General features: G+C 41.5%; 1 protein-coding gene across 3 annotated transcripts in view; it reads right to left on the minus strand.

Annotated features, from left to right (window-relative positions):
- ADAMTS2 (ADAM metallopeptidase with thrombospondin type 1 motif 2) overlaps positions 1 to 14305 on the minus strand; it is a 460134-nt gene that overhangs the window by 25189 nt on the left and 420640 nt on the right. For all 3 annotated transcript variants that reach the window (XM_061617298.1, XM_061617297.1, XM_061617299.1), the window contains 3 exons: positions 5399 to 5562; positions 3758 to 3914; positions 2353 to 2485 (listed from right to left, as the gene is read on the minus strand). In XM_061617298.1, the coding sequence (XP_061473282.1) occupies positions 2353 to 2485; positions 3758 to 3914; positions 5399 to 5562 (454 nt within the window). The remainder of the gene's footprint in view (positions 1 to 2352; positions 2486 to 3757; positions 3915 to 5398; positions 5563 to 14305) is intronic.

Here is a 14305-nt window from a genome sequence, read left to right on the forward strand (position 1 = left end):
CCCTGGCAGGTGCCACCCCCAATCTACACATATTCATTGAAAGACTTTCAAATGAATGTGCATGACGTGGGGAAGAACTGGTCTTTATGATTCTGCTCCCTCCTCAAACATGTTTGTTAGACCAAAAATAAGGGTCTAAAATGGGCTAATGAGTCTGTTGCCCTGCTGTGCTGCTAACAACCAGTGATATAAACCAGACGAATGCACAGTATGATGGTAGCACATCATAACATACTAGGAGTTATCAAGAATTCACAGAATCATAGAGTTGGAAGGGATCTCAAAGGTCAACCCCCTGTTGATGCAGAAAACCCACTACTACAGCATATGGAGAGTTAAGGACAGTCAGAGGTTCTATACCTGGTAATGTCTAGTTCAGCCCTCAGATGGTTTGCATCCTCAAAGTGCTTCTGGATCCACTGATGGAATCCGAGGTGATGGTGGCCAGGAGCACCTTTCATCAGTTTTATGCTTTAGAAAGCTACATCAGTCCTCCATTGGCTTTTCTCATAACACTACTTTATTTGTTTGTTTGTTTATTTATCATTTGATTTATACCCCGCCCTTCCTCCCAGCAGGAGCCCAGGTTACTTTGTAACCTTGAGGACAGTTATAATGTCCTGCCCTTGATGATTGCTTGTAAGCTTCCACTGGTGTGTAAAGTGACAGCTTGTATCTCAAATGGGTTGGCTGTGTTCCAGAGTTTGCACTGGCTTCTTATTGTCTTTCAGGCACAAATCAAGGTCATTTTGAAATGGAAAGTCCTAAATGGCTTGGATATTACATACCTTACAGCACAATCCTATGGATATCTACTTGTGCATAAGTCTCTCATAGTTCAATGGCATTTACTCCTAGGTAAGTATATATGATGTATGCAGCCTTAGAGACTGCCTACTCACTTGTGTTCTATCATGATCTTTAAGATCAGCCAAGAATATCCATACTCTCTATACATTCTAGACCACATCACAAGAACACAAGGGTTCTTTATAAATGCTTGTGTCACAATTGGGAAACTCTTGTCCCTTGCTTATTTACAAAGTCAGAGTCTGAATATTTTTAGAAGAACTCTATGATTTCCTTGTCTTTTTAGGGCCAACCAAGGAGTATTTGTCAATTATAATTAAATTTAATTCAGTATATTCTGTTGTTACTTACTATAAGCACTCATTGATGCACTAGAAATTTAAACAAAGAAATTGAACAAGATGCTAACTTCTTGCAGTCTAGTGATTAGGGACAAAATTGGAAGAATGCAAGCTGTGCTATCTTTGTCCATATATGCCTGTTTTCTGTTAATTTGCCTACTCACTTTTAAATCCAGCAACAAACAAATAATAAAGCTCCTGTCCTGATCAATGTACTCCTTTGTTATGATACGCTAGTCGGGCGGTATATAAATTTAATAAATAATAATAATAATAATAATACCCATCAAAGAATTATACAGGTTCTAATGGCTGCAAGATGAACATGTTACCTCTCTATTTGTGTGAAAACAAGGTACTACTGCATGATTAGTTGCATAACACATGAATGGAGTGGAGATGCAAATTCAAGAGCACATTGGAATCTGCTTCCTATTTAAAGCAACAAAGTACAGAATTACTGTACCCTCAACTGGGTATTCATTTGAATGCACATCTGAAAATGCAATGGAATTATATTCACTGTTTTCAATCCAACAAGTGATTACAATCCATAATCCTGTTTATGCATTCTTAAATTGTTTATGTTTAAGTGGATTGGGCCAAAAAGTATCCTCAATCTATACACCCCCTCCTAATCCAAGTCATGAAACATAAATGCCTATTTTTTACCAAAACCAAACCAAACTCTATAGTAATAGTAAAACACACAAATGGAAAATATAAATGTTTGAACAGTTATTTTTGTGAGCTAAAACCACCAACTTCCTTCCTCACTCCTCAACAAACCCACATTTTTAAAAGCAGGCTGTGAGTTTTATTGGTGTTTCAATTAGGACTGGTGTATGATATTTTCTGCAATAACAGCCTATAAAGGGTATGCATAACATAGAAATTATTCCCCCATTCCCGCCCTGTAAAATCAACACCTACTTTGGAATCAGGGAATCATCAATTTTTAGGAAAGATTTTTCTTGCCCTCCCCCTTTTTCAACAAGCAGAATTCTGGCAATTTGATCACATCATTGCATAACTCTGTTTTGGTAATATTCTATGCATTATGGCTATAGAATAGTCCTAACCCAAAGCAGCCACAAAGGAACGGAGTGGAGAGGTCATCCAAGGCTAACTCCAGGCACTTCTGTTTCATCTGATTATTATGCAACAGTGATGAGTTATTCCAGCAGAGAGAAATGCTTACATTGGCTGGGAACATTCCTGAAGATTACACACTCTGCGAATGGGCTTTGGTTTCTGGATGGACTCACAGTAACTGCGATGAACCATCTTGTGGTCAGTCTTCCTCCGACAACCGTATTTTGTAAACTGATAACCTTAAGAAAGAGACTTTTTTTATCTTCAGCATTTTACAGTGCTTCCACACCCTGAAGCCTGTTCAAAATCTCTTTACTCCAATTAAGCTCGAGTTAAAGTGAGTTCTTCTGTTTTGCAGGGCCAGTGAGACCTGATTCAGTTTGTTCAGCCACGGAGATAACACATGAGAATGTGCTGCTAGTGGGCTTGCAATATGGCTGGAATCATGTGAATGAACCAATGGGATGAACTGGTACCTCTTCTGGCCTGTTCCACTTCCTACATCAATTTATACATCCAGCACCTTAATGTAATCCCAGTTGGGTTGCTACTCCTGGTCTGATGGCAATTTCCAGTGTTTCCACAGGCAATCCTGGGGGGGGGGGGAGGAGGACAAAGTGATTGAAGTGAGCCAGAGTTCCCACATTGACACAAATGTGGGATCTTTCACTGCACTTGCTACTTTCTACCCAATATGTGGGGCATATGTTAAGATTGGGTTAGAGTGAAAGGAGAGTGCTTGAGGCTGATCCCAAATTGCACAGCAGGTAGAATTCTGGGAGCCAGGAAATGACTGAACAGGCCCTGATCTAGATGCATACTGTTTCCAGAAGCAGATAGTACAACACACTACCAGTTATCTACTGGTTCAGTCCAGTATGGGCTCCAATGTACATTCTCTGCTGGAATGTTTATACATCAGCATTTTGTCAGCCTCATTAATTTATATTCTCTGAGTTATGGAATGAAACTGTCCTAAATGCAGAGCATTTAATCTGCTCTCAGTTTTCTAAATTTGCAATACATTATGAATAATGGGCAGCAATAAAAAGCATGCCTAGAGAGTGTTTCTAGACCTGTTTTTACACCACATTAATTTTTCTCTATTAAATCACAACTGAAGATATGATTGTTTAGTAATTTTTAAGAAATGTTTACTCTTTGATTTGTTTTATATATGGAAATTCATCATTAATGATTGCAGAATCAAATGGGCTGTACAGTGTAAATGAGTCATTACAGATGTAACACCACAGGCAAAGCAGTATATCACCTGCTATATCACCTCAAACATGGTGCTTTTCAATGAAGTTCTTCCTGTCAATTCACAACTGCATGTCTGATACACAAATACTTACATGGTTTAACAGCCCAATGTTATACATGTGTACTTGGAAGTTAGTCCCATTGAGTTCAATGGGACTTTCTCCCAGATAAGTGTGTGTAGGATTGCACCCTAAGTGAGACTCCGAAAGATATATGGATTCATCAGTTTAAAATGCCTCCTTTACCTCCTCCACAGGGTTTTGAGCACTGTGACCATTTTTTCAAGGCCCACTCATATGTTGCTGAATCTTCCAGAACATTGTTGTTGTCGACATTCAAGGAGTCTTCGTGGATCATGTACTTGTACGTCAGTGAAATCTTGACATTACCATGAGGAATTGCCTGGTCAGACAAATAAAGCATGCATTTGCAGTAAGATCTTTTTGAATATCATAAACGCATTTTGAAAAGTGATTACAACTATGAAAAGTAGGGCAGAGATTTTTTTAAAAATATATTAAAACATTTCTTCTCTAAACAGGGGTAGCCAGCTTGGTGCCCTTCAGATGTTTAGGACTACAGCATGGTAAATGGTCAGGGATGATACGAGTTGTAATCTACAATATCAGGAGGGTGCCATGTTGGCTAACTCTGTCCAAAAAGATCCTAAATTATTTTCTTGAAAGTCCTGCTGACATCAATGGCACCTACTCCCAGGTAAGTATGTTTAGTATCAGGATATTAAATCAATTACTGGTACTAGTTTAAGACAAAAATATATACACACCAAATTGTTGTTGGTTTAGGGTTAATTTAATGTTCTATGAAAACAGTCTCACTAGTTCTATGAATATTAGTATGGACTTAAAAATCAATATTCAGAACACATAGTGGAGATTAAGGGCAACTTTTCTCCTGGTCTGGGTGTGAGATTGACACTCAGGTTTCTGTACCATGATAATGTGTACACCTTTTAATGAGAACTGGACCCTATACTCACGCAACCCTTCAATCCCTTTCTCACAGACTATGTAAGTGGGGCTTTCCGAAAGATGGCCAGGATCAGAACCTAGAGATGGTACGTTAGTGTTCCTTGTGATGAGGTACTCTTAGTTGTAGAGCTACAGTAGCCAACATGTGCCCTTCAGATGTTGGCTTACAACTCCCATCATCTTTGGCCATGCCTGATTGAAGTTGTAGTCTAGTAACATCTGAAGGGCACAATCTTGGCTACCTCAGCTGTAGAGTATTTGTTTACTGCAGATATCTTTCGACCAGCATTGTTTACAAGAAAGAACAAAGCAATTAAAATGCAAATAACAACAGCATCCAAATTAAAGTCCACAAAAGCAGCATAAAACAGCATTGTATTTTAAAAGTTTGGGAAAATAAAAATCTTTGCCTGGCACTAAGGCGACAGTAAGATAGGCATGAGGTGAACCTCTTGGGGTAGAGTAAGAAGGGAGGTATTATCCTCCCAGGTCTTAGTATAGCTCCACCTCCCTTCCTCAGGCAGCAGCCTAATGGTTTCACCTTATCTGATTTGGTTAGAAACACTTCCAGCCCCTTCCAGCTTTGCCTAGGCAATAGCCAGTCTCTGGCCTTGCTAGTGTGGCTCTCCAGCCTTTCTCCAGCTATATCTGACAGCCTCTTTGTTCCTCCACTGCCATCTGCTTTTTCCTTCACAAGTGAGCCAGCTTACTTGCTTTGCTGCTTTTTTGACATCTATCCTTGAAACCTCTATACACAAAAGTAGCAATGCATACAGTTATTATAATTCAATATGCCCTCGATCCACAAAACAGATGTCTTAACAGAGGCAATCCATAAACTATTGTATGTATGACTCAGTGTAATGTAGACACTCTCGTCTTCAAATTCCTTACCAGAACGGTGATTCCATTACGTAACGGGCCCATCGTTTGCACCATTTCCCTGTCATCATCATTCCGATATTCCCATTCCACACCCATGTTAACAAACACTTTGGAATCTGGAATGTAGTTGTCTTCATTTAAAATAAATTTCCCCGTTTCTCTGTTCTTGATAGCTAGAAACAACATGACAAATATAAAATGGTCAAGAGACTTCAATTCTGTCCCTGCCCCTCTTCATTTTGATTTATTGGAAAGAGACTAGAAGGATTCAGGAAGAAGACTGTCTGCTTGTTTTATTTCTTAATTTTGTTTAGGGAATTTGTGTACTACCTTCCATCAAAAAAGATCCCAAGGTGGTTTACATAAAAAATTCAGTAAAAACATAAAGTACAATTAGCATAAAACCAAACAGAACAAAATACCTATTAAGACAGCAGATCTAAAATCCATTTAAAAAAGTGAATAAACATGGGGCTTTGCCAAAAGCATAACAGGGTAGGGGCTAAGCAGGCCTCTTTAGAGAGAGAATTTCAACCAAAAATTGCCCTTTCCCTGGTCACCAACCAACTTATTTCTGGAGGTGGATGGATCCAGGGAAGAACACCGGCAGTTGATCGCAACATCTGGGCCTGTTCATATGGAGATATGCCTCGTTTAGATACCGTGGGAACTAAGCCATCTGCTGTGCCACACGAATGTTTTTCCATTTATAGAAGATCACATAGATATTAAAGGACATGCTCTTTTACTACTGCACCTCTGGTGCTGAAACACATACTTCTCTGACCTTATTTTAAATTATGCCTATTTTAATTCATATGTGGATAAACTTTGTATGTTCTGAATTACTAAGGGCCTCTACAGACATCATTTGTACTGCACATTCATGATTATTTGTATTCATGATGCTATCATGGCCATCACTTATACTCTTGCTTTCAATATTGTTGTTCCTGCAAAGGGTTTGGAATGGTCACATTGCTTCATTTCCAACAAGTGCATATCCCATTAACTTCCTGCTAAAATCCCATAACTTCTTATACCAAAAATGTTGTGGCTTATTTTTGTTCTGCTTTTGCTGTGCTATAGCACTTCCGGTCAGCAATAATGTGGTAGCATTGGGGAAGCATCGCAGAGCAAACTAAAACAGAATAAATCCACCACTAATGCACGATTATTGTGTCAAGAACATGTTGCAGTAAACACCTAAAATAAAACACCAGTCTGGAGGAGGGGCCCTTCTTCTTTGTACACACACACACAAATAGATTTGGGAAAAGTTTGTGCAAGGCTGCTTCAACAACTAATACAAGCAGCTCCTTGGAGGCACCAAGTTTAGGGGAGGCAGTCCACTGAGGTCCCAGTGTACTTCCCTGTCTTGGAGAAACCCTGTCTATCATTCCTTCTGTGGGTGGAGCCATCTTGGGAGGACAGGATGAAAAAGATAGAAATTGTAGAGAATGAAGGATCCATGTCTAAGCAAAGATTGCCCGGAAGGAGCTGCTGCAGCCTTGATGTTCTATACGGTGTTCAGAGACAGAGACACCACCTTCTTTGCAGGAAAATATGTTGGCTTTTCAGGCTCAACAGGGCGTTTCTCTTTCATCAGGCAATAGACATTGCTGACTCTTGCACCCCTTCACAGCTCTTTCACTTGGAAGGCAGCCCTCAGTGCAGTCAGCTATTTTATCTAAGAGTTGATAAATGATTTGTACTGAACCTCTGCTATGCCATTCATTTGATTTTGCACTGCAGGTTAGGAATTAGAGAACCAGCTGGAGTTCTCTGATAAATGAACTTTTCTTTAATACAACTGCATGAAAAAAATCAAAGGGACCATAAAGAAATTCATGAGAAACAACTGATGCTCACAGCACATTATTTTGTGAATTTTGTTCTAATGGACCAAACAGCTACCTGTCTCTATCCCTACCCCTACCCCCATCTTTTCAGCTACCCTGTTTTTTATCTGTCTTAATGTGTCTTAAACAAGACAGGAGCTCTGAAATTGAAAACAGAACAAGTTACTCATGTTTCCTGATCAAGAAGCTACATTTATTTTAGCTAGTGCTTGTTGCACTAGAAGTCTTCTGCTTCTGTCCCTGTGGATCTCTGCCCTGGAATCTGTTTTTTGTGCCTAAAGTAATAAGATAAGAAAGCATATGTAGTGATTTAAGTGTATATGTATGTATATGTAGGCTTTAGTCTGTCTGGAAACAAAACCACTTGATCTTCTAATTCCTGATGTGTGGGGTCTCTCTGTAATTAGAAAATGGTTTGGAAATTCACTCTGCACCTGCTCAGAGGCATTTTCATCGGTTTTTATTTCTTAGGTTCTGGCAAAAGTTTTTAGCAAAAATTAAGCCTGGCTTTTAAAGTCAAAAGGCTTTTGTTTTTGAAAAAGTCCCCTTTTCTCCTCACAGAGCTACAATTCTCAGAGTACCAATGGAAAAGGGATTGACTATTAAACCACTCCGGAAATATTAGCTCTGTGAAATGAATAGGGGTCTCCTAACACCTTTCAACACCCAGGGTGGGCACCAGGCATGACTGGGTCCTCAAGCACCAGCCTGCCTCAGGCCCGCAGCACCATATAGCCCAACGCTCCCTCCAGATGCAGGCAGTGTGGGACTTAAATAGGCCTACCAGCCCCACCTATCTCTCTCATCAGTACACACACCACACAAGCTGCGTGTGCATGCCTGCCATCAACCAAGCCGGAGGTGGGGGCATCAACCCCTTAGGGATGCCCATGCTGCCATCTTGGGTGATGGTAGGCATGTGCACAGTGTGTGTGGCATGAGCACTGATGTAGGTGAGGCGGGAAGCCATACTGAAGCCCGTGCTGCTTGTACTGGTGTGTCTGTGCCTTGGAGCTCCTGCTCTGTGATGTGTGGCAGTGACAGGTCACATGATGCTGCTGTAGATCACAAAGTGCCTCCCTCCCACCCTAAGGAGGACCCCCTCAGGGGCCCTCAGCCAGAACCCAACCTGGTCACCTGCTGGCACAAGGCCTGTCAGCACGCTTAACAAAATACAGTTCCTAGGATTCTTTTGGGAAGCCATGACTGCTTAAAGTGGTATGATACAGCTTTAAATGTACAGTTTGGATGGGGTGCAAGGATGTTAATAATGAACATTTTTCTTTTGCCAATAAAATATATATTGGATGATATGCAATTTTGGGCATACTCAGAGGAAACCCACTGAAATTATGATATCAATGGGTCTATTGTGAGCAGGGCCGGCTCCAGGAATGTCGGGGCCCTTGGGCATCAGCTTGCCCAGGGCCCCAGCATGTGTGAGCGTGCACGTTTGCATTTGCGCTCGCGCATACACGCAGCCCACCCCACCCCACCCCACCTGTCTCCTGTCTTTTACTATTGCCATTAACCAAGATGGTGGCCACAGTTTCCCTAAGGGAATGAAGCCTCCGCTGCCATCTTTGTTGATGGCACGCATGCGTGCTAGGCGCGCACATCTCTGCCATCAACTAAGATGGCGGCAGGGGCTTCAGTACCTTAGGGAAACCGTGGCTGCCATCTTGGTTATGGGCAATGATAAAAGACAGCAGATAGGTAAGTGGGGAGACGTGGGGGGATGTGGAGGGCCGCAGATCACGGAAGGGGAGCGGAGGGGCAGCTAAGGGGCCTCCTGTAGCTTCAGGGGTCATCGGGCCAGTGCCCAACCTGGCCGCCCTTTAGAACCGGCCCGGATGTGAGTATGACTAACATTGAATTTAACCCAATATCTATATTGTGCATCCTTATGTGCACCTTGTTCAAGAAAGGCATTTTATATTGTTAAGCATGTTTAATGAATAGATAAGTACTTTAGATCCAATGATTAGAACATAAAAAGAGCCTGCTGGATCAGGCCAGAGGTCCATCTAGTCCAGCATCCTGTTCTCACAGTAACCAAACAAATGCCTGAGTGCAAGAGCACTCTCTCCCCACCCCCTGTGGTTTCTAGCAACTGGTATTCAGGAGCATACTGCCTCCAACTGTGGAGGCAGAGCATCATGGCTAGTAGCCTTTTTCTCAGCTGGTGCGCACTGGGTAGACATCTTCATTGAACTTCATTGGTCAGTCACTGACAGTTCAGACCCCATGGGCATATATGTGAAAATAAGATTTTTTTTGCCTCAACATTAATCACTTTACAATTGCTCACATTAAATTGCATTTGCAATTTTACCACCCATTCACCCAGTTTAGAGAGGTCCTTTTGCAGCTCTTCACAATTTCTTTTTGTTTTAACGACCCTGAACAATTTAGCATAATCAGCAAACTTCACTGCTCACCCCTAACTCTAGATCGTTTATGAACAAGTTAAAAGAACAGGTCCCCATACCAATCCTTGGGGGACAACAGCATTTAATTGGGGTGGGGGTGGGGTAGCACAAACAGTAATCTCATTTGGTGCAGCAAAATATTTTACACCAAACTTAGTCCAGGGAAAGTAAAATTATCTTAACCTGAAGTCGTTAGGAAGATGTATTAGAAGAATTTCTGGGATGTAGTTATTCATATATAGATTTGTATATGTAGATCATCCCAGTATATGGCTTATAGCATGTGTGAGGAACTTTGGGCCCTCCAAATGTTGTTGCTAAACTATAACTCCCATCATCCCTGACCATTAGCCATGCTTGCTGGGGCTGATGGAAGTTGAAGTTCCACAACATCTGAGGACCAAAGGTTCCCCACACCTGGCTTATGGAATGCTGTAGGTAATTGGGTCCACCCCCTGAGCCACCATTTTGTATCTGGTTTCAGCCCCATCGCTAATTTGCACCTGGTTCTGGTTGGTGGACCTCAGAATACTAGGAATAACAAAGCAGATGCCACAAGTCTGAAGTCTGTCCACCCTTGGTCTATTCTGACTGGTAGACTTCAGACAGAGAAAGGTCTTTCCCAGCCCAGCTTTCTAAAATGCTTTAACTGGTGATGCCAGGAACTAGGGATGGGTGAGAATTCCACTGAATTCAGATTTAGCACTGAATTTTTCAATGGTCTGCATATTCTCCGTCTTTGAAGAGTGATCCTATTTTCTCCAGCAGCTTTGCCCAAACACCAGATTTTTCTCCCTCAAATATATCGTTCTTTTATTGATTTTACTCACAGCACAGCATAACAGTACAGCTCTCTCTCTTTCTGTCTGTCTGCCGTCCCCCTCCACTAGAATAATCTAAGCTCCAAGAGAGGAGAGGGCAAGTCAAGCTTATAATAGCAGAGAAAGAGGTGGACGCGAAGCTGCTTTCCTTTCAAAATAATAATTCCTTTAAAAATATTGAATGTCTTTCCAAATATTGATAGTTTCTTTCCAAATATTGATAATTCCTTTCAAACTATAAATAGTTTCTATCACTGAGCTATTGGCTCTCCTCTCTAGTTTATTCTCAATAAAATTTAGCATTTTGATATAAATAATAGACTTAAACTCAACAAAGAAATTTATAATGCAATCCAATATATGTCTACTGAGAATCAGTCCCATAGTTCAAAATATATATTTGATTGCAGCCTGAAATTTTTACACTTAGAAAACAAAACAAATACACCAGTTCAAACTGAAGACTCTCCACAACAGCATCACCAAGAAGGCCTTAAGGCTTATATTGGATGAGATACTGAAACTGACTCAGCAAAACATGCTCTCACATGCTGTTCTGGGTAAATTAACATATACATTTGATTACAGACCACAAAAGATTGCAGTACTACTAACAACAATGAGCAAGGCACATTAAGAGTGCTGTGATCAACTTGAAAGAAAGATAACCAAACCAGAAAGGATTTAGCAAGAACAGAGATAACAGAGGTTTGGAAAACATGTAATATGAGTAAACAAAATACATCTTGCTGAAATTCTCTCCTCTGCACAAAGGTGCATAAGTCTTGTTCTCTTTTATATCTGATCATCCTAGTTTAGCTGAGAGGAGACTAAATTTGTTGGGGTGCTGTCACTCTGCACTTTATTCTGTTACTCTGATGATTTCTTACCTGATAATTTGTGCATTATATTTGACCTTTCACAAGATGTACAAGCTAGTTCTGGAATTATAGTGGAATATAGTGCATGTTTAGCGCTAATTTGTGTGATAAATAATACCAGAAATAATCCGTTTGCAAGCTTGGGAACCTGGAAAATTATGGGAATTTTTTCATTAGCTGAAGTCACTCACATGACAGGAATCCCAGCATGCAGTGCGTTCCCGCCCTTTAGGTGTGTTGGTTTTTTTTGCCTGACATAAATTGTACTGGTATTCCGGCATAGGTGCAGATAGCAGCAGCATTTGCCACACACATCCCTGTGTCTATACAACTAAAAAAAAAGTCAGATCCTAAGGGAGAGGGGTTGCATGGCAATGGGATGAGGTCTTAGACCTCCTGCACAGTGGGGAACTACAGTGTGCAGGTGTATAATGGGTGAAGGGCAAAAATAAGATGTTCATCGCAGCGGTGTGAAAGACATTTGTGCGAAATGCTGGAATATTGCCTGATAAAGCTATTGTTCCTTAATGCAATAGGTACTGCAGTATGAAAGGAATTTTAGAAAATGGGACACAAGGTCTACCATTTTAATCTGTTAAACTAATGCAATAAGCCCCATATCTGAAAGCAGCCTTGGCAAGAGACTTAAAACTTTTAAAGATTTCTGGCAAATTATGGAGATAAATTGCGCCCTTCTGCCATGAGGAGCAAAACAAACAAAACCCGCTCTTATTCCAGAGCTCCACGTGCATTCAGTTGCTCCATTTCTGCATGGGGTGGGCTTCCTTACTGACTTCAAAAGATGGAACGGTTTTCCACACACATCTCATTTAAGGACATATGCCTGTGCCTGATTTTGGGTAAATGAATTAAAAATGGCAAGAGGGTAAGTTCTGAAAGGTGTTTGATGACTCCTTATTTTAGCTTTCCCAGGTAGATGGCAAAAACCGGAGGTTAATGAGTTCCTGGTAGACCGCTCAACATGGTTGGCAGACTGCAAATGGGTTACATGTGTGCAGGCTGAAGTTGTGTAGACCTTTTGAGTTTTATTAATCTTCAGAAAGAACTTAGCAAACGGAATCAATTACCTAAGGAAATCTCTTCAACTGAATCATCTGGCTGAAATGTTAAGGACAGCAAATCTTTCCTCTATGAAGGTGACTGGATTAGATAAGGCCCCTTTGAACTTGAGGGTTCTACAAACTCGTTCTGTCTCTTTACTGTACTTCAAATATAACTTCTGTTGCAGCTATTGACCTTGCTACTGCTGAATTCCCTGGCCAATTTCTGCATAAGAAAGTTTCCTTTCATCTTCCTTCCTTTTTCGAATGTTAAAATTACAATTCCAAACCAGATAGTTTCATACGTGGGTCACCTGCCTTCCCTGTTGCTCAGGAAAATGCTACCTTTTTGCTTAGTTTACTGTGATCTTTTCTGAAGTGTTGTCAGTGTTGATATGTGTACCAGGCTGACAAAACCAAACGTTTATATCTTGCTCATGCGACATCAGAAATAGTTTACCTAACATAAAGAATAAGTCTGTGCAAAGAATGCTATGAGTCCCATCAGGTTACATAGAACAGCTGTTCAGGGGAAGCATTTACTAAAGAAGAATATGGGAGTGATTCAGAGCAGAGGTACCAGGCCATTTGTTGTGCATCCACTTCTAATTAACAACACTCTACAAGACACTGTCTATTATCAATCCGTTGAACTGTAAGAAGAGGATTTCAATTACTGTTTAAGCTTTGCGACTGATTGAACATCTTTGCTATGGTACCCAGCCAGCTGGGACTGATTGCTACCACCTGTCCCTCTTGGGAGGGATACATAAGCTGGCTGGCTGGGGTGGCCTGGGAGACCCAGGGCCTGCAGGAAGAGAACATCGTCGCCCAGGGAAGGAGAGTCTGCTGCTGCTGCTGCTGCTGCTGCTGCTGCTGCTGCTGCTGCCGCTGCCGCCGCTGCCGCCGCTGCCGCCGCTGCCGCCGCTGCCGCCGCTGCCGCCGCTACCGCCGCTGCCGCCGCCGCCGCCGCCGCCGCCGCCGCCGCCGCCGCCGCCGCCGCCGCCGCCGCCGCCGCCGCCGCCGCCGCCGCCGCTGCTGCTGCTGCGGGATCACCACCTCCACCACCCTTCCCTGTGGGACTTCTGCCTGGCAGACCTGCATCCTGCAGGACCAGGCCCCAGGTACCCAGCCAGCTGGGACTGATTGCTACCACCTGTCCCTCTTGGGAGGGATACATAAGCCGGCTGGCTGGGGTGGCCTGGGTGTGTGTTTGTTTTTTGTTTGTTTTTTGTGTGCTATTTTTTTTTTTTTTGTGGGATTAAGGAGGATTAATTTTATGATGTTTTAATTGGAAATTGGTTTTAAATTGTTTAGGACTGTGGTTTGTTTTTGTATATGTATATTATGTATAGCTTTTTGTTATTGTAAGTCGCCTAGAGTGTCCACTAACCTGGACAGATAGGCGACTAATAAATAAAATATTATTATTATTATTATTATTATTATTATTATTATGGATGGCTCAGAATCTGAAACAGAATGCACCAGAATGCTGGATAATGTCGATGCATGCAAAAGCACAAGTAGTGAGCTTTGTGATTAGGGAATGCATGACCTGTAACAAACATAAACAGTATGCATAATGACATTGCTACATCCAGTAGGGATTTCTACCAACCCATAAAAGAAGTAACTAAAGATTTTTGAAAGCTTTCTGAAACTTGTGTATTACTATTTGAAACAACAGGTGCCATAATATAGTGAAAAGGTGAGCTATACAAATTGTTGAAATAAATCTGGAAACATCATAGGTGCTGTGCAATGCAGAGGATTATTCCAGTGACAGAATCTAGTACCTACTGTGGAATTCTACAAATTTCGCATCAATTCTATATGCAATCCCATCCTCATTTTTT

This window comes from Rhineura floridana, chromosome 3, assembly GCF_030035675.1.
Source record: "Rhineura floridana isolate rRhiFlo1 chromosome 3, rRhiFlo1.hap2, whole genome shotgun sequence".
NCBI lineage: Eukaryota > Metazoa > Chordata > Lepidosauria > Squamata > Rhineuridae > Rhineura > Rhineura floridana.